The sequence below is a fragment of the Heterodontus francisci genome, chromosome 3 (genome assembly GCF_036365525.1).
Source record: "Heterodontus francisci isolate sHetFra1 chromosome 3, sHetFra1.hap1, whole genome shotgun sequence".
NCBI classification, from domain to species: Eukaryota; Metazoa; Chordata; class Chondrichthyes; order Heterodontiformes; family Heterodontidae; genus Heterodontus; species Heterodontus francisci.
In genome coordinates, this window is record NC_090373.1 from 27,548,202 (window position 1) to 27,574,936 (window position 26,735).

Consider the following 26,735-nt stretch of genomic DNA (forward strand, 5'->3'; position numbering starts at 1 on the left):
GGTGCTCTGGTTTCCTCCCACAGCCAAAGACTTGCAGGTGATGGGTAAATTGGCTATTATAAATTGCCCCTAGTGTAGGTAGGTGATAGGGAATATGGGATTACCGTAGGGTTAGTATAAATGGGTGGTTGTTGGTCGGCATAGACTCGGTGGGCCGAAGGGCCTGTTTCAGTGCTGTATCTCTAAAATAAAAAAATAAAAATAATGTTGATTAAGAGAGGAATATAGGCCACAACACCAGGGAGAACTGTCCTTGCCTTGCTATGTTGCAGAGGGATCTTTTTACATCCACTTAGGAGCGCAGACAGGGCCTCGGTTTAATGGCTCCAAACATTCCCGAAGGTGATGGCGGGGCAAAGTACTTGACCACTGGTGCAAATCAGTGAAGATTAGGTCCTATGTACACCAGGTCTGGAACGAGCCCATCAAGAATGCAAGGCAAGAGTTGAGCCCAGGCCACAGTAATATGTTTGCCCTGAAATGCGTTCGGGGTAACTTTAATCTAACTTGCCTGATGAAAATCCCACATGATTGGGTGGAACAGTGGTTATGCACCCCACTATGTATTACTTCCCAATGTCGAATCAGACAGGGTGTAAAACCAGTGTTACACTCAATCACTGCAGGTGGATTGACATAAGATAGAATTACAGCATTGTCACAGGCCATTCAGCCCTACTGGTTTGTGTTAGTGCCTATGCTTCATATGAGCCCCCTCCCAGTGCTCTTCCTATCACCCAATCAACATACCTTTTTTATTCCTTTCTCCCTCATGTGCTTATCTAGTTTCCCTTTGAAGGCATCTATTCTATTCACCTCAACTACTCCCTGTAGTAGAGTTCCACATTCTCTGGGTGAAGAGGTTTCTCCTGAATTCCCCACTGGATTTATGAGGGACTAAATTGTATTGATGACCCCCTCGAGAGGGGCTGCCCCACAAGTGGAAATGTCTTGTCCATGTCTGGAGAAAATGGATCTGTAGGCAGAGAGAATAATAAAAAATGCAAACCAGTGAGTTAGTTCGGATTTATTTTGAAGGGGGTGGTTGGGATCGCATTAGAAAGCAGAAACGAAGTTTTCGCTGCTGGGGGTCGGGGTGTGTGTGTGGGGGTGGGGGGGGGGGGGGTGGGGGCGGAGGTGGTGAGCTGCTGAGCTGAACAGTAAGGTATGAGCTCGACTTTAACCAGGGGATGGGGGAGGGAGTGACAAGGGAAGGGCTAACAGCATTGCACCAAGCAGAAAGTAGTCATTCCTGCTGCTTTTCGACGGTGCATTCTTTGCAATGGGGAAGGAAGACATCAGCATGTGACGCCTTATGATTACAGCAAACACACTGTGTGTGTGTATATTTTACCTGGACAAGACACACACACCCGGCTAAGAGGGATGTGACAGCGAAAGCCTGCGGAGTGCATCTCTCTCTCTTACCCCGGCTTGTGGGATGCAGGGGAGACCAGTTTGCATTCTGCCCTTGAGCCGGGATCACAATGAAAAAGCATTCGGCCAGAGTCGCTCCTCTCACCGCCTGCAATAGTCCGGTGCTGACTCTCACCAAAGTGGAAGGTTTGTAATTCTGTGTCTCTGGGTTTGGAGGAGGGGAGAGGAAGGATGTTGAGAGGGGAACACCAGGCGCTGGTGCTGAAAGGTCACAATGCAGTTCAGACAGATGGAGCAAAGCGTCAGGATGATAAAGTGCATGCTTCCCCATGCGACTTAGGAACTGCTGGTTTCTTACTGGTGTTGCTGTTTTAGTTAAACTCTGACACCAGCAGAACAACAATCACGTGTTAATATTGTGATATTAATGTGGTTTACATTGAAATAATACGTTAGTACTGCGTAATAACGTTTAAACCCACCAGCAAATTAATAGTTTCGCAATTTTTAACACCAATGCTCACGTTAACACGGTGATATAAACACGTGTAACACTGTGATATTACCGTGTAACAGTGACATAAACGTGTAACACTGTGATATTAATGTGTAATACAGTGATGTAAACATGTGTAACACTGATATTAACCGTGAAACAGTGATATAAACATGTGTAACACTGATATTAACATGAAACAGTGATGTAAACATGTGTCACACAGTGATATTAATGTGTAACACAGTGATGTAAACATGTGTAACACTGTGATATTAACCGTGAAACAATGACATAAACATGTGTAACACTGTGATATTAATGTGACCCAGTGATATAAACATGTGTAACACTGTGATATTAACCGTGAAACAATGACATAAACATGTGTAACACTGTGATATTAGCGTGAAGCAGTGATATAAACATGTGTAACACTGTGATACTAACGTGAAACAGTAACATAAACATGTGTAACACTATGATACTAACGTGTAACACAGTGATATAAATATGTGTAACACTGCGATACTAACGTGTAACACAGTGATATAAACATGTGTAACACTGTGACACTAACGTGTAACACAGTGATATAAACATGCGTAACACTGTGACACTAACGTGCAACACAGTGATATAAATATGTGTAACACTGCGATACTAACATGTAACACAGTGATATAAACATGTGTAACACTGCGATACTAACATGTAACACAGTGATATAAACATGTGTAACACTGTGACACTAACGTGTAACACAGTGATATAAACATGCGTAACACTGTGACACTAATGTGCAACACAGTGATATAAATATGTGTAACACTGCGATACTAACATGTAACACAGTGATATAAACATGTGTAACACTGTGACACTAACGTGTAACACAGTGATATAAACATGTGTAACACTGTGACACTAACGTGTAACACAGTGATATAAATATGTGTAACACTGCGATACTAACATGTAACACAGTGATATAAACATGTGTAACACTGTGACACTAACGTGTAACACAGCGATATAAACATGTGTAACACTGTGACACTAACGTGTAACACAGTGATATAAACATGTGTAACACTGTGACACTAACGTGTAACACAGTGATATAAACATGTGTAACACTGTGACACTAACGTGTAACACAGTGATATAAACATGCGTAACACTGCGATACTAACGTGTAACACAGTGATATAAACATGTGTAACACTGTGACACTAACGTGTAACACAGTGATATAAACACGTGTAACACTGTGATATAAACATGTGTAACACTGTGATACTAACATGTAACACAGTGATGTAAACACGTGTAACACTGCGATATTAATGTGACACAGTGAAATAAACATGTGTAACACTGTGATATTAATGTGACACAGTGATATAAATGTGCAACACTGCGATACTAACGTGAAACAGTGACATAAACATGTGTAACACTGTGATATTAAAGTGACACAATGGTATAAACATGTGTAGTAACACTGTGATACTAACGTGTAACAGTGATATAAACATGTGTAACACTGTGATATTAATGTGAAACAGGGACATAAACATGTGTAACACTATAATATTAACGTGTAACACAGTGATATAAACATGCGTAACACTGCGATGCTAATGTGTAACAGTGATATTAACATGACATCTGCCATGGGTGTCTAAGGAAATAAGGGAGGCTATCAAATTGAAAAGAAGGCATACAAAGTGGCCAAAAACAGCATGAAACTAGAAGATTGGGAAAACTTTAAAGGTCAACAAAAAGCCACAAAAAGAGCTATAAAGATAAGTAAGATAGAACATGAGAAAAAAACCATCACAGAATATAAAGACAGATAGCAAAAGTTTCTATAAATATATAAAACGAAAAAGAGTGGCTAAAGTAAACGTTGGTCCTTTAGAGGATGAGAAGGGGAATTTAGTTATGGGATATGATGAAATGACCGAGGCATTGAACAGGTATTTTGTATCGGTCTTCACAGTGGAGGACATTAATAACATGCCAGTAATTGACAAAGAGACGAACGTAGGTGAGGACCTGGAAACAATCATTATTACGGAAGAGGTAGTGTTGGGCAAGCTAATAGAGCTAAGGATTGATAAGTCTCCTGGCCCTGATGGAATGCATCCCAGGGTACTAAAAGAGATGGCGGGAGAAATAGCAGGTGCACTGACGGTAATTTTCCAAAATTCGCTGGATTCTGGGGTAGTCCCAGCAGATTGGAAAACAGCAGATGTGATGCCACTGTTTAAAAAGGGAGGTAGACAAAAGATGGGGAATTATAGACCGGTTAGCTTAACCTCTGTAGTGGGGAAGATGCTTGAGTCTATTATCAAGGAAGAAACAGGTCGGCGCAACATCGAGGGCCGAAGGGCCTGTACTGCTGTAATGTTCTATGTTCTATGTTCTAAATAGCAGGGCATCTCGATAGAAATTGTCCCGTTGGGCAGACGCAGCATGGGTTCATGAAGGGCAGGTCATGCTTGACAAATCTTTTGGAATTCTATGATGACATTACGAGCAAGGTGGACAATGGGGACCCAGTGGATGTGGTGTACCTAGATTTCCAAAAGGCCTTCGACAAGGTGCCGCACAAGAGGCTGCTGCATAAGATAAGGATGCATGGCGTCAGGGGTAAAGTATTAGCATGGATAGAGGATTGGTTGACTAACAGGAAGCAGAGAGTGGGGATAAATGAGTACTATTCTGGTTGGCAATCAGTCAGTAGTGGTGTGCCTCAGGGATCGGTGTTGGGACCGCAATTACTTACAATTTATATAGATGATTTGAAGTTGGGGACCACGTGTAGGGTGTCAAAGTTTGCAGATGACACTAAGATGAGTGGTAGAGCAAAGTGTGCAGATGACTGTGAAACCTTGCAGAGGAACATAGATACATTGAGTGAGTGGGCAAAGTTCTGGCAGATGGAATACAATGTTAATAAATGTGAAGTCATTCATTTCGGTAGGAGTAACAGGAAAAAGGATTATTACCTGAATGGTAAAAAGTTGCAACATGCTGCTATGCAGAGGGACCTGGGTGTCCTTGCGCATGAATCGCAGAAGGTTGGTCTGTAGGTACAGCAAGTAATTAGGAAGGCAAATGGAATTTTGTCCATCATTGCTAAAGGGATTGAGTTTAAAAGCAGAGAGGTTATGTTGCAGCTGTATAAGGTATTGGTGAGGTAGCACCTGGAGTACTGTGTGCAGTTTTGGTCTCCTTACTTGAGAAAGGATGTACTGGCACTGGAGAGGGTGCAGAGGAGGTTTACTAGGTTGATTCCGGAGTTGAGGGGGTTGGCTTATGAGGAGAGACTGAGTAGATTGGGATTATATTCATTGGAATTCAGAAGAATGAGGGGGGATCTTATCGAAACATATAAAATTATGAAGGGAATAGATAAGATACAAGTAGAGAGGATGTTTCCACTGGCAGGTGAAGCTAGGACAAGAGGGCATAGCCTCAAGATTAGAGGGAGCAGATTTAGGACTGAATTAAGAAGGAACTTCTTCACCCAGAGGGTTGTTAATCTATGGAATTCCTTGCCCAGTGAAGTAGTTGACGCTTCTTCAGTAAACGTTTTTAAAGCTAAGGTAGATATCTTTTTGAACAATAAAGGAATTAAGGGATACGGTGGGAGCGCGGGTAAGTGGATCTGAGTCCACGAAAAGATCAGCCATGATCTTATTGAATGGCGGAGCAGGCTCGAGGGGCCGGACGGCCTACTCCTGCTCCTAGTTCTTATGATGAAACAGTGATATAAGCATATGTAACACTGTGAATTAATGTGAAACAGTGATATAAACATGTGTAATACTGTGATACTAACATGTAACATTGTGATATAAACATGTGCAACACTGTGATATTAATGTGAAACAGTGACATAAACATGTGTAACACTAATGTTAAAGTGTAACACAGTGATATAAACATGTGTAATACTGTGATACTAACGTGTAACAATGACATAAACATGTGTAACACTGTGATAGTAACGTATAACAGTGATATAAACATGTGTAAAACTGATATTAACGTGTAACACAGTGATATAAACATGGGTGCCACTGATATTAATGTGTAACAGTGATACAGACGTGTAACACTGTGATAGTAACATGTATCAGTGATATAAACATGTGTAATATTGTGATATTAACATGTAATACAGTGATATAAACATGTGTAACACTGTGACATTAGCGCGTAACGTGTAATAATCTATAAGATTGGCCTTATCGGCAATCCCATAAATAGGGTCCGAACCATTTGCTCACCATGCAAGCTTGATGCTGAAATAGGGTGAATCAAAGACATCCTGCGTGACAATGGCTACCCTGATCACATCATTTCTCACTGTATATCGCGCAAACTTATGAACGGGCCTAAGGCCGTCATTTTCGACCCTGAAAAGCGCCCAGTCGACCTCAGATTACCCTGGAAGGATAATGTATCCCAAAAATTTGAGCAACAGGTAAAGTTAGCTGTTTCACGCTGCTACTGTGCAGCAGCAACACATGTGGTGTTCGCCACTAACAGACTGCTGCTGTCGAGCCAAAAAGACATCCTGCCTATCACACAAATGAGTAATGTGATATATGAATTTCAATGCCAGTGTGATGCTAGGTATATAGGCTGTACGTCCCAAAGACTGGTGGATTGTATCAAACAACATGTCCCTTCTGCTGTTCGCAATGGGCAAGGTACAGGCCGTACCCAACCAGCCCATGCTTGCAAAACACAAAACACAGTGTCCAACATTTGATGTGATTCCATGATTGGACAACATTTGCTAAATAATCCGCAGCGTGCTAAGAATTACACTGACAACCAATTTAAGATTGCCAGTTGGGTTCGCAGTGTGGCGCATCTGCAAGTACTGGAAGCTACATATATTAATACACAGGGTCCTGTTCTTTGTAGACAGAAAGAGCATGTACACACGTTGTGACTGTTTCAGCTGAACAAAATAAGTGACAGCCATTCGCTGGATCATTCCTCAGGGCAATGTCTTGACCAATCAGAGTCAAGCTGCCTAGTTTAAATTTCAAACAAAGCTTGGCAGTTAACTGTCAGTCACTGTAAACTGGTGCACTCTCCATGGCAATGCCTCTACCAATCAGAGTTCACTTGCCAACCAATCAGCACTCTCTTCTCATGCAGTGTAAGTTGTTCTTTTCCCTTACATTGGTTATTCTTGCGTGTTGTCCTGATGAGTGCAAGACAAAAAGCTTCGACAACATATCTCTATTTTCAGCAATTCTAAAACTTTAGCTTTCAGTGCGCTCTCTAGTGAAAATGTTATACCTTTCCCCAGCAAAAGAGCTTGAGTTGCTCCTGTATCCCTAAGTATAACAATAGGTTTTCCTGCCTCAGTTAAGGGATATGGAGTTAGAATCATAGAAAGTTTAAGGCACAGAAAGAGGCCACTTGGCCCATCATGTCTGTGCTGGCCAGAAAATGATCCACCTATTCTAATCCCACCTTCCAGCATTTGGTTCATAGCCCTGCAGATTATGGCACTTGAGGTGCATGTCCAGACTCCTTTTGAATGAGTTGAGGGCGTCTGCCTCAACTACCCTTTCAGGCAGTGAGTTCCAGGCCCCCACCACCCTCTGGGTGAAAAAGTTTTTCCTCATCTCCCCTCTCATCTTTCTACCAATCACTTTAAATCTATGCCCCCCCTCGTCACTGACCTCTCTGCTAAGGTGAATAGACCCTTCACCTCCACTCTATCCAGGCCCCTCAAAATTTTGTACATTTCAATCAGATCTCCCCTCAGCCTTCTCTGTTCCAAGGAGAACAACTCCAGCCTATCCAATCTTTCCTTATAGCTACATTTTTTCAGTCCTGGCAACATCCTGATAAATCTCTTCTGTACCCTCTCTAGTGCAATTCCATCCTTTCTGTAATGAGGTGACCAGAACTGCACACAGAACTCAAGTTGTGGCCTAATCATTGAGTTATACAGTTCCAGCATAACCTCCCTGCTCTTATATTCTATGCCTTGGCTAATAAAGGAAAGATCCCATGTGCCTTCTTAACCACCTTATCGACCTGTCCTACCTTCACTCCAAGGTCCCACACTTCCTCTACACTTCTCAGTATTTTCCCATCAATAGTGTATTCCTTTGCCTTGTTTGACCTCCCCAAATGCATCACCTCATACTTCTCTGTGTTGAATTCCATTTGCCATTTTTCTGCCCATCTGACCAGACCATCAATAACTTCTTGCAGTCTACAGCTATCCTCTTTTCCCTTCGACAAGAATTCATTATAACTTTCAGGTATCTTATTCTTAACATCTACACTCACTTTAGTTTTTGTGTCTGGTTTTACAGCTGCCGTTAAAGCTGCAGCCTGGTCTGCTGTACTCTCAGTCAGAGACAGAGGCTCTTTCTCAGCATTAGCTTTGTGTACCCCAACAAGTTTACCTCGTAACTTCCAGCATTCTGAACGAAGATGTCTCACCTTGTGGCAATGATAACACTTTGGCTTGCGAGCCTCACCTCTACCCTCGGCACCTTCCTTTCTGACCTGAGGAGGGGATCGTGGGGTGTTCCCAGCTGCTCCTTCTTGTCCCTGGCTACTTGCCTTACTTTCGTGCTACCACTTTCTAACCTTCTCGGGTTTGTGGGGAAGACGGACAAAAGGTTTTGGCTTATTCAGAAGCTCAAAATCATCAGCAATTTCTGCCATTTACCTGGTTTTTAAAACTTTCAGGCTATCTACGTGAGTTCTCACTACCGAAGGGATTGAATTTTTAAACTCTTCCAAGAGAATCAGTTGTCTACGTTTCTCCTATGTGGTTTCCATCTTTAATGTCTGTATCCAATGATCAAAATTAATGTGCTTCACCCTCTCAAATTCTACATATGTCTGTCCTGCCAATCTCTATAGGTTCTGAAACTTCTGTCAGTAAGCTTCAGGGACTAACTCATATGCAGTGAGAATAGCCTTTTTTGCCATCTCATAATCTGCAGAAGTCTCTTCAGGAAGCATGGAATAAACTTTATGAGCTCTGCCCAACAACCTGCTTTGCATCAGTAGTGTCCAGCTTTCCTTTGGCCACTTCAATTGTTCAGCTGTTTTTTTCAAAAGAAATGAAAAATGCCCCTGCATCCCTTCCTCAAACTTAGGGAGAGCTTGTATGAATTTAAACAGTTTTTCACTGGGTCTTGGGCTGGATTCAAATTCTTCCTGAGCAGAATTTTCCCTGAAGTCAAGACTATCCTTTTGTCTTAGTTCTGTCTCTTTTAATTTAAATTCCTGCTCTTCTCTTTCAATTTCTCTCTGAAATTCAAGTTTTCTTTTTGCTATTTCTTTTTCTGTTTCCTGTTGAAGCCAAAGTTTTATCATTTCTTGTTCCCGCTCAACTTGTTTTCATTTCTAACTGAACTCTGGCCAATTCCACTGCATCACCCTCTGACATCATCTATCTGCTATCATCTTCTATTTGTAAATGTTGAGTTATTACATTGATTATCTCTGCTTTTTTAGCACTTGATTTCAATTCTAACCCCAATTTTGCTGCCAAATCTATCAATGTAACCTTAGTTAAGTTTTCAAGTCACTGAGGGACACATTCTCCTTTCCCAAAAACTCTGCTGCAACTGCTAATGCCATTCCAAAGATATAGCCTTCACCCTTATACAAGAAACCTGGTTCCTTTCATTTTTCTCATTCAAATTATTTCTCGCCACACAGTTAAAGTAATTAGCATTGGACACGATCCTGACAAGAACCTTCAATTAATATGTTATGACCAAGGTGGGTGTAATGCACTCTTAATTCAGTCCCAGTACTCCATCGGTCACAGCATATTAGTAAAGTTTCCCACCTACCATAAATTAGCCAAATTAAACACTATTTATTCTCCAGAATAAGGCATACCAAACCAGGTTTCTTTAAACAACAACAAATTAACTATTTATTATAAACCAATTCTAAATGATAATGTGATAAATCTATATGTATGAACAGATTTTATAACTTCTTATTCTTCCTAACCCTCATGCACAGCCATACATTCAAAACCCAATGGTTAACTGGTTTTAAAATGATGTTTTAAATTAGAACTGTTTCTTAGGAATAAAAAAAACTGGATTGTAACTTCTAGTAGAACATTTCTGGATCGATGAGGTGTCCCCCAGAGTCGAATAGTCAGCTGCCACACAAAGTCTCCAGATGAAATTAATGAACATTCTGTAGTGGGTAGGTGTTCAAGGCAATTCATCTGCAGCAGGCATCACACAGATGTCCCAGCAAAAGGTGTAGCAACAGGGCTACTTGGATTTCTAAGTAGCAGTCCAATAGCAGAAACTTTCCTGAGGCTTCGGGATCTTTCAAACACACAAAAAAGGCAACCAGACTCACTTTTGAGGCAGAGGGTTTCTAGAGACTGGAGACATCAGGAATCTTTCCACCCTTAACAATGCAAGGCTTCCTATCAGCAAAGGATCCTTTCTCCAAAGCAGTCATTCTCCACAGAGTGTTGCAACTCCTCTTCCTGGGTCTTTTCTTTCTCTTCAGGCATAAACAGCAACAGGTTTTAGCTCCCATACCTTAGATTTGCAGCTCCTTCAAAGTTCTTTTAACTTCATGAAGAAATTAGAATTTCCCTTGATACAGGAACTATTTTTCAAGAGAGTTTCTGGGCTGTCTTCCTACCCAGGTTATAGCAGCAAACAGGTATCTTACTTTCTTTCAGAGATCGCTTTCTTTCTCTGGTCTCCAAAAAAGGTTCCAGCCAAAACTGGTATTTTCTTGCAAAAGAGAAACTAAAACATCCCAGCAGCCAGTCATGTGACAGTCATATCTCTCTACTGAGTTGCTTGGAAAAACAAATTCCCTTGCAATTGCCCACCCAGTTCAGCATTCATTGTTCTCAGAAAAATCCTTTTCCTCTGTCTTAAAGGCACACAGACCTCTTGTGACCTATTAACAATGATATAAACATGTGTAACACTGTGATATTAACATGTAACAGTGATATAAACATGTGTAACACTGTGACATTAAAGTGCAACACAGTGATATAAGCATGTAGTACACTAATATTAATGTGTAACACAGTGATGTAAACATGTGTAATGCTGTGACATTAACGGGTAACGGTGATACAAACATGTGTAATGCTGCGATATGACTGTGGAACACAGTGATATGACCATGTAACACAATGATATGAACATGTGTAACACTGTGATATTAACGTGAACACACTGATGTAGACATGTGTAACACTGTGATATTACCGTGTAACACAGTGATGTAAGCATGTGTTACACTGTGATATTAATGTGTAACAGTGATATAAACATGTGTAACACTGTGATATTGCCATGTAACACGGTGAGATAAACATATGTAGCACTGTGATTTTTACATGTGACACTGTGATATTAACATGTGTAACGCTGTGATATTACCGTGTAACACACTGATATAAACATGTGTAACGCTGTGATATTACCATGTAACACAGTGATATGACCATGTAACACTGATATTACTGTGTAACAATGATATAGACATGTGTAACACTGTGATATTACCTTGTAACACACTGATGTAAATATATGGAACACTGTGACATTAACGTATAACAGTGATATAAACATGTTTAACACTATGTTATTAACATGTAACACAGTGATATAAGCATGTGTAACACTAATATTAACGTGTAACACTGTGACATTAACATGTAATGGTGATATAATCATGTGTAACATTGTGTTATTAACATGTAACACTGTGATATAAACATGTGTAACACTGTGATATGAAAATGTGTAACACTGTGATATTAACGTGAAACACCATGGTATAAACATGTGAAACCCTGTGATATTACCATGTAACACACTAATGTAGACATGTGTAACACTGTGATATTTATGTGTAACAGTGATAAGCATGTGTAACACTGTAATTTTAACGTGCAACACAGTGATGTAAACATGTGTAACACTGTGATATTAATGTGTAACAGTGATATAAGCATGTGTAACACTGTAATATTACCGTGTAACACACTGATGTAGACATGTGTAACACTGTAATATTACCGTGTAACACACTGATATAGACATGTGTAACACTGTAATATTACCGTGTAACACACTGATGTAGACATGTGTAACACTGTGATATTACCATTTAACACACTGATATAAACATGTGTAAAGCTGTGATATTACCGTGTAACACAGTGATGTAAACATGTGTAACACTGTGATATTAATGCGTTACTGTGATATAAAATGTGTAACATGGTGATATTACCATGCAACACAGTGATGTAAACATGTATAACACTGTGATATTAACATGTAACAGTGATAAACATGTGTAACACTGTGATATTACCATGTAACACACTGATATAAACATGTGTAACACTGTGGTATTAATGTGAAACATAGTGATATAAACATGTGAAATACTGTGATATTAATGTGTAACACTGATGTAGACATGTGTAACACAGTGATAGTACCATGCGACACAGTGATGTAAATATGTGTAACACTGTGGTATTAATGTGTTACAGTGATGTAAACATGTGTAACACTGTGATATTACCGTGTAACACACTGATGTAAACATGAGTAATATTGCAATATCAACATGTAACAGTGATGTAAACATGTGTAACACTAAGATATTAACATGTAACACTGATATTAATGTGTAACACAGTGATATAAAATGTGTAACACTGATATTAACGTGAAACAGGGATACAAACATGTGTAACACTGTCATATTAATGTTTAGCACAGTGATGTAAACATGTATAACACTGTAATATTAACGTGTAACAGTGATAAACATGTGTAACACTGTCATACTAACGTGTAGCACAGTGATGTAAACATGTATAACACTGTGATATTAACATGTAACAGTGATAAACATGTGTAACACTGTGATATTACCATGTAACACACTGATATAAACATGTGTAACACTGTGGTATTAATGTGAAACATAGTGATATAAACATGTGAAATACTGTGATATTAATGTGTAACACTGATGTAGACATGTGTAACACAGTGATAGTACTATGCTACACAGTGATGTAAATATGTGTAACACTGTGTTATTACCGTGTAACACACTGATGTAAACATGTGGAACACTGTGACATTAACGGGTAACACAGTGATATAAAATGTGTAACACTGATATTAACGTGAAACAGGGATATAAACATGTGTAACACTGTCATACTAACGTGTAGCACAGTGATGTAAATATGTGTAACACTGTGTTATTACCGTGTAACACACTAATGTAAACATGTGGAACACTGTGACGTTAACGGGTAACACAGTGATATAAAATGTGTAACACTGATATTAACGTGAAACAGGGATATAAACATGTGTAACACTGTCATACTAACGTGTAGCACAGTGATGTAAACATGTGTAACACTGTGTTATTACCGTGTAACACACTGATGTAAACATGTGGAGCACTGTGACATTAACGGGTAACACAGTGATATAAAATGAGTAACACTGATATTAACGTGAAACAGGGATATAAACATGTGTAACACTGTCATATTAACGTGTAACACAGGGATATAAACATGTGTAGCACTGTCATATTAAAGTGTAACACAGTGATGTACACATGTGTAACACGGTGATATTACCTTGTAACACACTGATGTAAACAGGTGAAATCTGCAATATAAACATGTAACAGTGATGTAAACATGTGTAACACTATGCTATTAACATGTAACACTGTGATAGAAAATGTGTAACACTGTGATATCAACATGTCACACATTGATATAAAATGTGTAACACTGATATTAACATGAAACAGGGATATAAACATTTGTAACACTGTCATATTAACATGTAACACAGTGATGTAAACATGTGTAGCACTGTGATATTAATGTGTAACACTGATGTAAACATGTATAACACTGTGATATTAACATGTAACACTGTGATACAAAAATGTGTAACACTGTGATATTAATGTGTAACACAGTGATATAAAATGTGTAACACTGATATTAACGTGAAACAGGGATATAAACATGTGTAACACTGTCATATTAACATGTAACACAGTGATGTAAACATGTGTAACACTGTGATATTACCGTGTAACATAGTGATATAAACATGTGAAATATTGTGATATTAATGTGCAACACTGATGTAGACATGTGTAACACAGTGATAGTACCATGTAACACACTGATGTAAACATGTGGAACACTGTGACATTAACGTGTAACACAGTGATATAAAATGTGTAACACTGTGATATTAACGTGTAACACATTGATATAAAATGTAACACTGATATTAATGTGAAACAGGGATATGAACATTTGTAACACTGTCATATTAACATGTAACACAGTGATGTAAACATGTGTAACACTGTCATATTAATGTGTAACAGTGATATAAACATGTGTAGCACTGTGATATTACTGTGTAACACACTGATGTAAACATGTGTAACACTGTGATATTAACATGTAACAGTTATGTAAACATGTGTAACACTATGATATTAACATGTAACACTGTGATAAAAAAAATGTGTAACACTGTGATATTAATGTGTAACACAGTGATGTAAACGTGTAACACTGTGATATTACCGTGTAACACAGTGATATGAACATGTGTAACACTATGATATTAACATGTAACACTGTGATAAAAAAATGTGTAACAATGTGATATTAATGTGTAACACAGTGATATAAAAATGTGTAACACTGTGATATTAATGTGTAACACAGTGATGTAAACATGTGTAACACTGTGATATTAACATGTAACACTGTGATAAAAAATGTGTAACACTGTGATATTAATGTATAACACAGTGATATAAAAATGTGTAACACTGTGATATTAATGTGTAACACAGTGATATGAACATGTGTAACACTGTGATATTAAAGTGAAACACTGTGACATAAACATGTGAAACACTGATATTAATGTGTAACACTGATGTAGACATGTGTAACACAGTGATAGTACCGTGGAACACAGTGATGTAAACATGTGTAACACTGTGATATTAACGTCTAACACAGTGATATGAACATGTGAAACACTGTGATATTAATGTGTAACACTGATGTAGACATGTGTAACACAGTGATAGTACCGTGGAACACAGTGATGTAAACATGTGTAATACTGTGATATTAACGTCTAACACAGTGAAGTAAACATGTGTAACACTGTGACAGTAACGTGTAACGGTGATATAAACATGTGTGACATTGTGTTATTAACATGTAACACTGTGATATAAACATGTGTAACACTGTGATATTACCGTGTAACACAGTGATATAAACATGTGTAATGCTGTGATATTAGTTTCACGTGTTTATATCACTGTTTCCTGTTATGACCACCGTGTTACACATGTTTATATCACTATTTTACATGTTAATATCACAATGTTACACATGTTTATATCACTGCGTTACATGTTATCACTGTGTTGCATATGTTTATATCACTGTTTAACATTAATATCACAGTGATACACATGTTGATAGTGTGTTACAAGTTAATATCACAGTGTTAGATATGTTTATATCACTGTTTCATGTCAATATTAGCATGTTACACATGCGGGTTTGGAAGCTGGTGTCTAAAGAACCTTGTTGAGTTACTGCAGTGCATCATGTAGATGGTTCACACTGCTGCCACTGTGTGTCAGTGCTGGAGGGAGTCAATGTTGTGTATAGGGTGCCAATCAAGTTGGCTGCTTTGTCCTGGATGGTGTCGAGCTTCTTGAGTGTTGTTGGAGCTGCACCCATCCAGGGCAGTAGAGAGTATTCCATCACACTCCTGACTTGTGCCTTGTAGATGGTGGACAGGCTTTGGGGAGTCAGGAGGTGAGTTACTCACTATGTAATTTCCAGCCTCTGACCTGCTCTTGTAGCGGGGAGAGCATAAAATCGGGTGGGATGGTGGCAGGCAGGATTCCCGCCACCTTTCCGCCTCCGTCAAAAATTTAGTTCGGGTTGGGAATGGCCTTCCTGCCCTGCCGCCAAATGAGGCCCTTTAACTGGGCAATTAATCCCCAATTAAGGGCCTCATCCAGCCGCTGCACAATTACCCATATGGGGGGTTGCCCTGTCACTGCACGGGAAGCATGGCACGAAAAACCATGCAGGCTGCTTCCCAACTCCAGTGGTTGGGGGGGGAGGGGGGGACCCTTGTTAACAGGCATTTAGTGCCTGGACGAGGGACCTGGCATCAGGAAGGGGGGTCCCGCTGAGAGCCACTGGAATGGGGAGGTCCTGCTGACAGCCACAGCCCCTGCCCTTGCTGGTGTCTCCCCCCCCCCCCCCCCCAAAGATTCTCCTCCCCCACAACCCCCATGCCACAAAAGCCCTCCTGCCTTGACCTATTCTGGCCTGGGTCCAACACTGCTCCTGGGCCTTGGATAGTTGCTCCACCTCTGCAGCAGCTGTCTGAGAGCAGGACTTCCGGCACTGGGGCCCTTGATCCTGTGGAACACCTCTCACTGTCCACTTAAGTGCCTGATTGGCACTAGATTCGGTAAGTCTTCTGGAGAAGAGGCGACATGGGGTTCCCAGCGTCACTTTCTCCACACATCGAGACCTCCATCGCCAGCATAAAATCCGGTCCTTTGAACTAAAATCTCCTACCCATGGGCAAATTTCCACATTGCAGGTTAGATACCAGTGTTGTAGCTGTACTGGAGCAGCTTGTCTTGACACGCGGCAAGTTCTGGAGCACAGGTCTTCAGTACTATTGCCAGAATGTTGTCAGGACCCATAGCCTTTGCAGTATCCAATGCCTTCAGTCGTTTCTTGATGTCACGTGGAGTGAATCGGATTGGCTGAAGACTGACATCTGTGATGCTGGGGTCTTCAGGAGGAGGCCAAAATTGTTGCAAATGCTTCAGCTTTTTCTTTTGCACTGATGTGCTGGGTTCCCCCATCATTGAGCGTGGGGATATTTGTGGAACCTCCTCCTCCTTTGGTTAGTTGTTTAATTGTCCACCACCATTCACGACTGGATTTGGCAGGACTGCAGAGCTTAGATCCGTTGGTTTTGGGATCGCTTAGCTTTATCTCATGCTGCTTCCACTGTTTGGCATGCAAGTAGTCCTGGGTTGTAGTTTCACCAGGCTGACACCTCATTTTACACTGATATTAACGTGTGTAACACAGCAATATCCTGAGTGACAGTGATGTTTGATGTGCAGCGATGATATTAACATGTGTAACGTGATTATGTCAATATGTAACATTACTATTAATATGTGGAACATGTGGTTCTGTACACACAACTCTGGGGTTTTGTCTGGAAGCAGTTGAGACTTGGCTATTTTCTGTCTGCCTGGTCTTGCACAACAACTTGCATTTATATAACACCTTTAACATAGTAAAACATCCTAAGTCGCATCACAGGAGCCTTACCAAACAAAACTGAGGCACAGAAAGTAAGAGCCCATGGGATCCAGGGTAATTTGGCAAAGTGGATCCAAAATTGGCTTAATGGCAGGAGGCGGAGGGTGCTGGTCGAGGGTTGTTTTTGCGAGTGGAAGCCTGTGACCAGTGGTATACCGCAGGGATCAGTGCTGGACCCTTGCTGTTTGTAGTGTACATTAATGATTTTGACGTGAATATAGGAGGTGATCAGTAAGTTTGCAGATGACACGAAAATTGGTGGTGTCGTAAATAGTGAGGAGGAAAGCCTTAGATTGCAGGACGATATCGATGGGCTGGTAAGATGGGCAGAGCAGTGGCAAATGGAGTTTAATCCTGAGAAGTGTGAGGTGTTGCATTTTGGGAGGACTAAGAAGGCAAGGGAATATACAATGGATGGTAGGACCCTAGGAAGTACAGAGGGTCAGAGGGACCTTGGTGTACTTGTCCATAGATCACTGAAGGCAGCAGCATAGGTAGATAAGGTGGTAAGGAAGGCATATGGGATACTTGCCTTTATTGGCCGAGGCATAGAATATAAGAGCAGGGAGGTTATGATGGAGCTGTATAAAACGCTAGTTAGGCCACAGCTGGAATACTGTGTACATTTCTGAGCACCACACTACAGGAAGGATGTGATTGCACCGGAGAAGGTGCAGAGGAGATTCACCAGGATGTTGCCTGGGCTGGAGTATTTCAGCTATGAAGAGAGACTGGATAGGTTAGGGTTGTTTTCCTTGGAGCGGAGAAGGCTGAGGGGGGACCTGATTGAGGTATACAAAATTATGAGGGGCATTGATAGGATAGCTAGGAAGAAACTTTTTCCATTAGAGGAGGGGTCAATAACTAGGGGCATAAATTTAAGGTAAGGGGCAGGAGGTTTAGAGGGGAGTTGAGGAAAAATGTTTTCTCCAAAAGGGTGGTTGGAATCTGGAACTCGCTGTCTGAAGGGGTGGTAGAGGCAGGAACACTCACAACATTTAAGAAGTATTTGGATGAACACTTGAAACACCATAGCATACAAGGCTACGGGACAAGTGCAGGAAAGTGGGATCAATTTGGACGGGTGCTTGATGGTTGGCGCAGGCGTGTTGGGCCGAAGGGCCTGTTTCTGTGCTGTAAGTCTCTATGACTCTGACAAAGGAGATATTAGATCAGAAGACCAATAACCAGGTCAAAGAGATAGATTTTAAGGAGCATCTTAAAGGAGGGTAAAGGGGTGGTGACCTTTAGGGAGGGAATTCCAGAGTTTATGGCCTTGGCAGCCGATGGCACGGCCACCAATGATGGAGCGAACAAAATTGGCAGGAGGGTGGTGTTGGTGCACAGAGATCTCAGAGGAGTGTAAGACTGGAGGAGGTTACAGCGATAGAGAGGGGCAAGGCCATGGAGAGAGTTGAAAACAATGTCAGACTGGGAGCCAGTGTAGGTCAGTGAGCACAGAGGTGATGGTTGAACAGGTCTTGGTGCGATTTAGGATACAGGCAGCAGAGTTTTGGATGAGCACAAGTTTACAGAGGTGGAGATGGGAGTTTGGTCAGGAGAGAATTGGAATAGTCAAGTCTAGAGGTCACAAAGGCATGAATGAAGGTTTCAGCAGCACATGAGCTGAAGCAGGGACGGAGATGGTGATATAGGAGTACTGGAAACAGGCAATTATGGTGGTGGAACAGATATTAGGTCGGAAGCTCATCTCAAGGTTGCAAACTGTCTGGTTCAGCCTGAGACAGGCAGTATCCAGGGAGGGATGGAGTCGAGGGCGAGGGAATGCAGTTAGTAGTGGTTTGTTGAGTTTCCCAATATTGAATATATATTTAAATATTTAAACGTACAAGTTTCTTGGATTAAAAATCCAGACAGTTGTATTTGGTTTGCAGAGAATGCATTCGGAAATGAAAGGAGACCTCCTCCTATTCCTCCTCCCTATCCTCCTCCCCCTCCCCCCTTCCCTTTCCTCCTCTCCCTCTCCATCCCCCTTTCTCTTTACCACCCCATTCCCCCTCCCCTTCTCCTCGTCCTCCCTGTCCCATTTCCCCTGTCCCTCCTCCTCCCTCTGTGCTCTATATGTTGTTCCATGCTCTCTCATGTTGTGTGTGGTTTGGCTCCAGGCTCTTGCAGTATTGATTTTTTGCTGACTCAGTCAATTCTGATCTGTGCCCAGTCTGGTTTTGCTGCTGCTGATGATTCACTGCCGTTATATAAGAGGAATCGTCAATAACCAGTTGTCCAAATGCAGCAAAAGAAACAAGAAGCAGCAGTTAGTGGCTGCAGTGTGAGCAGTACATTTAATGTCACACGTTCATTTCTATTTCCAAACAGCAGCAAAATGCTTGAAAACCACACAGAAATCAGCATTAACCAAGAGATCACAGCCTCACGAAGGGGCTGGTGGACTCTTGCAGCCTGGTGACCCGGACATTTGCTGTCTACGGTTGCCAACTCTCAGGGATTGCCAAACCACATGAAAGGAGAAGTGATGCATCTCAACCCCTAGAGAGGCCAGTGACTCAATCCAGACCTCCCTATGACAATATAGTGAGCCTATACTTGCCAGGTTCCATTCAGTGATTGAGGTTCAGAGGATGTTATGATTACAGTGGCTTTTCTGTAAGCTGTGGTTCAGTGGGTCGCCCTCTCGTCTCTGAGCCAGATAGTCATGGGTTCAAGACCCCTCCAGAAACTTGAGTATGTAATTCAGACTGACACCTCCTGTGCCAGTACTGAGGGAGTACTGCACTCTTTGAGATGAGGTGTTAAACTGAGACCCTGTCTGCCCTCTCAGGTGGATATAAAAGATCCCATGGCTGCTATTTGAAGAACAGTGAAGGTGTCCTGGCCAATATTTTTCCCTCAATCAAAATCACCAAAAACAGATTGTTTGGTCATTATCACGTTGCTGTTTGTGGGAGCTTGCTGTGTGCTCGTGGCTGCCTCCTTTCGTCCGGTCTGCATTCCCTCCCGCTATTTGAGCAGAAGCCCCTCCTGGAGATTTGTGCGGTGTCTCACCAATCAGCTGCATGGATTGTGCTGAACCTTGACTTCTCAATCCACAGGAGATGAGCGCCCAGCGGAGGCGAGCGGAGGTGGGGCGGGGCCCTCTCAGACAGAAGCGGAGACGCGAGGAGAGGCCGGAGGAGGAGCAGGGCGTTTGGGGCGGAGAACGGGACCCGCCTGCTGCCGGCCGGGCCGGTGGTCTGTTGGGCAGCTGAAGAAGGCCCTGTGGGGGTCAGCGGTGGTCCTCAGCGTCTGCTCGTCTTGGGCGGGCACCAGCCAACTGGCTAAGATCACCTTCAGAACCTTTGACGCACCCTTTGCCGTGACGTGGTTCGCCACTGCCTGGAACTTCCTCTTCTTCCCGCTGTACTACGCTGGTCACGCCTGGAGTTCAGAGGAGAGACAATCACCACTTCAACGATTCAGGTAAGCAGTGGTCTGTCTAGGAGGCTCATGTCAAATAGGGGAAAGGGAGGGGCATCTGACCCATGTACACTACTGGAGGTAATGGATGTCGGCCATGGTTCAGTGGATAGCATTTATTTCCTTTGAGTCAGAAGGTTGTGTGTTCAAATCCCACTCCAGGGGCATGAGTATGTAATCGACTCTGATACTCTCAGTGCAGTACTGATGGAGCACTGCATTGGCGGAGGTGCTGTTGATTGCACCATTTGAAAATGAGGAGGGGAGTTCTCCCCGGTGTCCTGGCCAATATTTATCCCTCAACCATCATCAACTAAACAAAAGCAGACAATCTGGTCGTTGTAATACTTTTGTGGGAACTTGCTCTGTGAAGATTGGCTGCCACGTTTCTCTACATTACAGTGGCTGCACTTCAAGATGTATTTCATTGGCTGTGAAAGGACTTGGGGGCATCCTGAGGGATGTGAAAGCCACTATACAAATGCATATTGTTCATTGTGGGGGTGGCTGGGTGTAGGGAGATAATTGAGTGCCTGTCTTTCAGGCACGTGGATATCCACAGCCCAATTCCCGATCCACGGTGAGATTGTGCAGAGTTCTGGCCATCTGGAAAAGCTCAATGAGTTTCTCACCCAAACCAATTTTTCTGCTTAACACTCGGAAATTTTTCCTCCCCCTCTGTTTTATTTTTGCACACTTTCAGTGCGTGATGCCTTTGACATTTATACTGGAACATCTTGTACTTAAGACACTCGAAGCTTATTACACAGGTGACATTTACGTTGGTGTAAAAATGAGAATCGGTTTTGTAATTCATTCCTCCCCACCCCACCAAATGACACTATTGCCCTTGGGATTCTGTCCTTATCTTACTCACAGCTTATCATTAGAACTCAGTCGCCTGTCAATCCACAATCTCCTACCCAAAGTAACTCTGAGGGGTGGGGTGCTTCCCTTTCCCCTTTAGGTCAGCTTCAGTTCAAAGTTTCTTCCTGAATTGTGTTGGAAATAAGTCTGTCACTAACGCAGTGGGGAGGCAGTGGCGTAGTGGTAATGTCATTAGACTAGTAACCCAGAGCCCCAGGCTAATGCCCTGGGGACATGAGTTCGAATCCCACCACGGCAGATGGTGAAATTTGAATTCAATTAATAAATCTGGAATTAAAAGCTGATCTAATTGTCACTACTGTCAATTGTTATTAAAAACCCATCTGGTTCACTCAGGCATTTTAGGGAAGAAAAAGTGACGTCCTTACCTAGTCTGCCCCATATGTGACTCCAGACAGCAATGCGGTTGATTCTGAAATGGCCTAGCAAGCCACTCAATTAATTGCTACAAAGTTGAAGAGAAGAAAAGAAACCAGCCAAACCACCGGCATCGACCTAGGCACTTGAAACGACAACGGCAAACCCAGCCCCGTCGACCCTGCAAAGTTCTCCTTACTAACATCTGGGGGCTTGTGCCAATTGGGAGAGTTGTCTCAGACTCGTCAAACAACGGCCTGACATAGTCATACTCACCGAATCATACCTTACAGACAATGTCCCAGACACAACCATCACCATCCCTGGGTATGTCCTGTCCCACCAGCAGGACAGACCCAGCAGAGGTGGCGACACAGTGGTATACAGTCGGGAGGGAGTTGCCCTCGGAATCTTCAACATTGACTCCAGACCCCATGAAGTCTCATGGCATCAGGTCAAACATGGGCAAGGAAACCTCCTGCTGATTACCACCTACCACCCCCTTAGCTAATGAATCAGTACTCCTCCACATTGAACACCACTCACCACTGAGGGTAGCAAGGGCACAAAATGTAGTCTGGGTTGGGGACTTCAATGCTGATCACCAAGAGTGGCTCGGTAGCACCACAACTGGCCGTCCGAAAGGACATAGCTGCTAAACTGAGTCTGCGGCAGGTGGTGAGGGAACCAACAAGAGGGAAAAACATACTTGACCTCATCCTCTCCAGTTTACCTGGTGCAGATGCATCTATCCATGACAGTATTGTCAGGAGTAACCACTGCACAGTCCTTGTGGAGACAAAGTCCTGTCTTCACACTGAGGGTACCCACCATCGTGTTGTGTGGCACTACCACTGTGCTAAATGGGATAGGGGAGGCGGTGGCGTAGTGTTATTGTCACTGGATAGTAACCCAGAGACCCAGGGTATTGCTCTGAGGACATGGGTTCGAATCCCACCACAGCAGAAGGTGGAATTTGAATTCAATTAATAAATCTGGAATTAAAAAGCTAGTCTAATGATGGCCATGAAACCATTGTCGATTGTTGTAAAAACTAATGTCCTTTAGGGAAGGAAATCTGCTGTCCTTACCTGGTCTGACCTACATGTGACTCCAGACCCAGAGCAATGTGTTTGACTCTTACATGCCCTCTGAAATGGCCTAACAAGCCACTCAGTTGTATCTAACTGCTACGAAGTCAATAAAAAGGAATGAAACTGGACGGACCACCCAGCATCGACCTAGGCACCAAAATGACAACAGCAAACCCAGCAAGGAAACCTCCTGCTGATTACCACCTACCGCCCTCCCTTAGCTGATGAGTCAGTGCTCCTCCATGTTGAACGCCACTTGGAGGAAGCACTGAGGGTGGCAAGGGCACAGAATGTACTCTGGGTGGGGGACTTCAATGTCCATCACCAAGAGTGTCTCAGTAGCACCACTACTGACTCAGCTGGCCGAGTCCTAAAGGACATAGCTGCTAGACTGGGTATGTGGCAGGTGGTGAGGGAACCAACAAGAGGGGAAAACATACTTGACCTCATCCTTACCAATCTGCCTGCCGCAGACGCATCTGTCCATGACAGTATTGGAGGAGTGACCACGGCACAGTCCTAGTGGAGACGACGTCCCGCCTTCACATTGAGGATACCATCCTTCGTGTTGTGTGGCACTACCTCCGTGCTAAATGGGATAGATTTCGAACAAATATAGCAATGCAAAACTGGGCATCCATGAGGCGCTGTGGGCCATCAGCAGCAGCAGAACTGTACTCAACCACAATCTGTAACCTCATGGCCCGGCATATCCCCCACTCTACCATTATCATCAAGCCAGGAGACCAACCCTGGTTCAATGAAGAGTGCAGGAGGGCATGCCAGGAGCAGCACCAGGCATACCTCAAAATGAGGTGTCAACCTGGTGAAGCTACAACACAGGACTATCTGCGTGCCAAACTGCATAAGCAGCATGCGATAGGCAGAGCTAAGCGATCCCATAACCAACGGATCAGATCCAAGCTCTGCAGTCCTGCCACATCCAGCCATGAATGGTGGTGGACAATTAAACAACTAACTGGAGGAGGTGGCTCCACAAATATCCCCATCCTCAATGATGGGGGAGCCCAGTACATCAGTGCGAAAGATAAGGCAGAAGCATTTGCAAGAATCTTTAGCCAGAAGTGCTGAGTTGATGATCCATCTCGGCCCCCTCCTGAAGTCCCCAGCATTACATATGCCAGACTTCAGCCAATTTGATTCACTTAGTGTGATATCAAGAAACGACTGAAGGCACTGGATACTGAAAAGGCTGTGGGCCCTGACAATATTTCGGCATTAGTACTGAAGACCTGTGCTCCAGAACTTGCCGCACCCCTAGCCAAGCTGTTCCAGTACAACTACAACACTGGCAACTACCCGGCAATGTGGAAAATTGCCCAGGTATGTCCTGTACACAAAAAGCAGGACAAGTCCAACCCAGCTAATTACCGCCCCATCAGTCTACTCTCAATCATCAGTAAAGTGATGGAAGGTGTCATCAACAGTGCCATCAAGCAGCACTTGCTTAGCAATAACCTGCTCAGTGACACTCAGTTTGGGTTCTGCCAGGGCCACTCAGCTCCAGACCTCATCACAGCCTTGGTTCAAACATGGACAAAAGAGCTGAACTCGTGAGGTGAGAGTGACTGTCCTTGACATCAATGCAGCATTTGACCGAGTATGGCATCAAGGAGCCCGAGCAAAACTGAGGTCAGTGGGAATTAGGGGTAAACCCTCCGCTGGCTGGAGTCATACCTAGCACAAAGGAAGATGGTTGTAGTTGTTGGAGGTCAATCATCTCAGCCCTAGGACATCACTGCAGGAGTTCCTCAGGGTAGTGTCCTAGGCCCAAACATCTTCAGCTGCTTCAACAATGACCTTCCTTCAATCATAAGGTCAGAAGTGGGGATGTTCGCTGATGATTGCACAATGTTCAGCACCATTCGTGACTCCTCAGATACTGAAGCAGTCTGTGTAGAAATGCACCAAGACCTGGACAATATCCAGGCTTGGGCTGATAAGTGACAAGTAACATTCACGCCACACAAGTGCCAGGCAATGACCATCTCCAACAAGAGAGAATCTAACCATCTCCCCTTGACATTCAATGGCATTACCATCGCTGAATCCCCCATTATCAACATCCTAGGGGCTACCATTGACCAGAAACTGAACTGGAGTAGCCATATAAATACCATGGCTACAAGAGCAGGTCAGAGGCTAGGAATCCTGTGGCGAGTAACTCACCTCCTGACTCCCCAAAGCCTGTCCACCATCTACAAGGCACAAGTCAGGAGTGTGATGGAATACTCTCCACTTGCCTGGATGGGTTCAGCTCCAACAACACTCAAGAAGCTCGACACCATCCAGGACAAAGCAGCCCGCTTGATTGACACCCCATCCACAAACATTCACTCCCTCCACCACCGACGCACAGTGGCAGCTGTGTGTACCATCTACAAGATGCACTGCAGCAACGCACTAAGGCTCCTTAGACAGCACCTTCCAAACCCACAGCCTCTACCAACTAGAAGGACAAGGGCAGCAAATACATGGGAACACCACCACCTGCAAGTTCCCCTCCAAGTCACACACCATCCTGACTTGGAACTATATCGCCGTTCCTTCACTGTCACTGGGTCAAAATCCTGGAACTCCCTTCCTAACAGCACTGTGGGTGTACCTACCCCAAATGGACTGCAGCGGTTCAAGAAGGCAGCTCACCACCACCTTCTCAGGGGCAATTAGGGATGGGCAATAAATGCTGGCCTGGCCAGCGACGCCCATATTCCATGCATAAATATAAAAAAAAGGGATAGATTTCAAGCAGATCTAGCCACTCAAAACTGGGCATCTATGAGGAACTGTGGGGCAGCAGCAGAATTGCATTCAACCACAATCTGTAACCTCATGGCCCAGCATATCCCCACTCTGCCATTACCATCAAGCCGGGGGACCAACCCTGGTTCAATGAAGAGTGCAGGATGGCATGCCAGGAGCAGCACCAGGCATACCAAAAAATGAGATGTCAGCCTGATGAATCTGCAACACAGGACTACTTGCATGTCAAACAGCAGAAGCAGCATGCAACAGACAGTGCTACGATCAAGGCGGGAGTTATGCATTGTTAATTCAGTCCCACTACTCCACAGGTCACAGCATATCAAAAAACATTTCCACCTACCAAAGAATAGCCAAATTAGACACTCAATTTGTCCCCCAGAATAAAGCACACCAAACCAGCTTTCTTCAAACAGCAACATTAACTATTTATTAGAAAAGAAATAATAAGTCTTAACTACTAACGAGATAAATCTATATATATTTAAAAAGTTTTAAAACTCCTTATTCTTCCTAGCCCTCATGCACACACACATATATTTTTTTTTAAACCGGTTAACTGGGTTTACAGCTGTTGCTTAGGAATAAAAAGGAAAAAATAAAATGATTGAGTTTATCACGTTCTGTTAGGATGTTTTTGGTATGATGAGGTGTCCCAGAGTCGAATAGTCGGATGCCACTCGAAGTTTCTCCAGGCGAGGTTGATGAACTGTCTGTGATGGGTAGGCATTCAAGGCAAGTTGACTACAGCAGGCGTCATACAGGTCTTTCAGCAGGGGTGCAGCATCCGGTCTGCTCAGGA

At 43.0% G+C, this 26,735-nt stretch overlaps 1 protein-coding gene across 1 annotated transcript in view; it reads left to right on the top strand.

Moving 5' to 3' along the window:
* The window catches only part of LOC137366718 (solute carrier family 35 member F3-like), a 206,650-nt gene that overhangs the window by 172,358 nt on the left and 7,557 nt on the right, over nt 1-26,735 (top strand). The window contains exon 3 of the mRNA XM_068028387.1: nt 20,447-20,813. Coding sequence (XP_067884488.1) covers nt 20,447-20,813 — 367 coding nt within the window. The remainder of the gene's footprint in view (nt 1-20,446; nt 20,814-26,735) is intronic.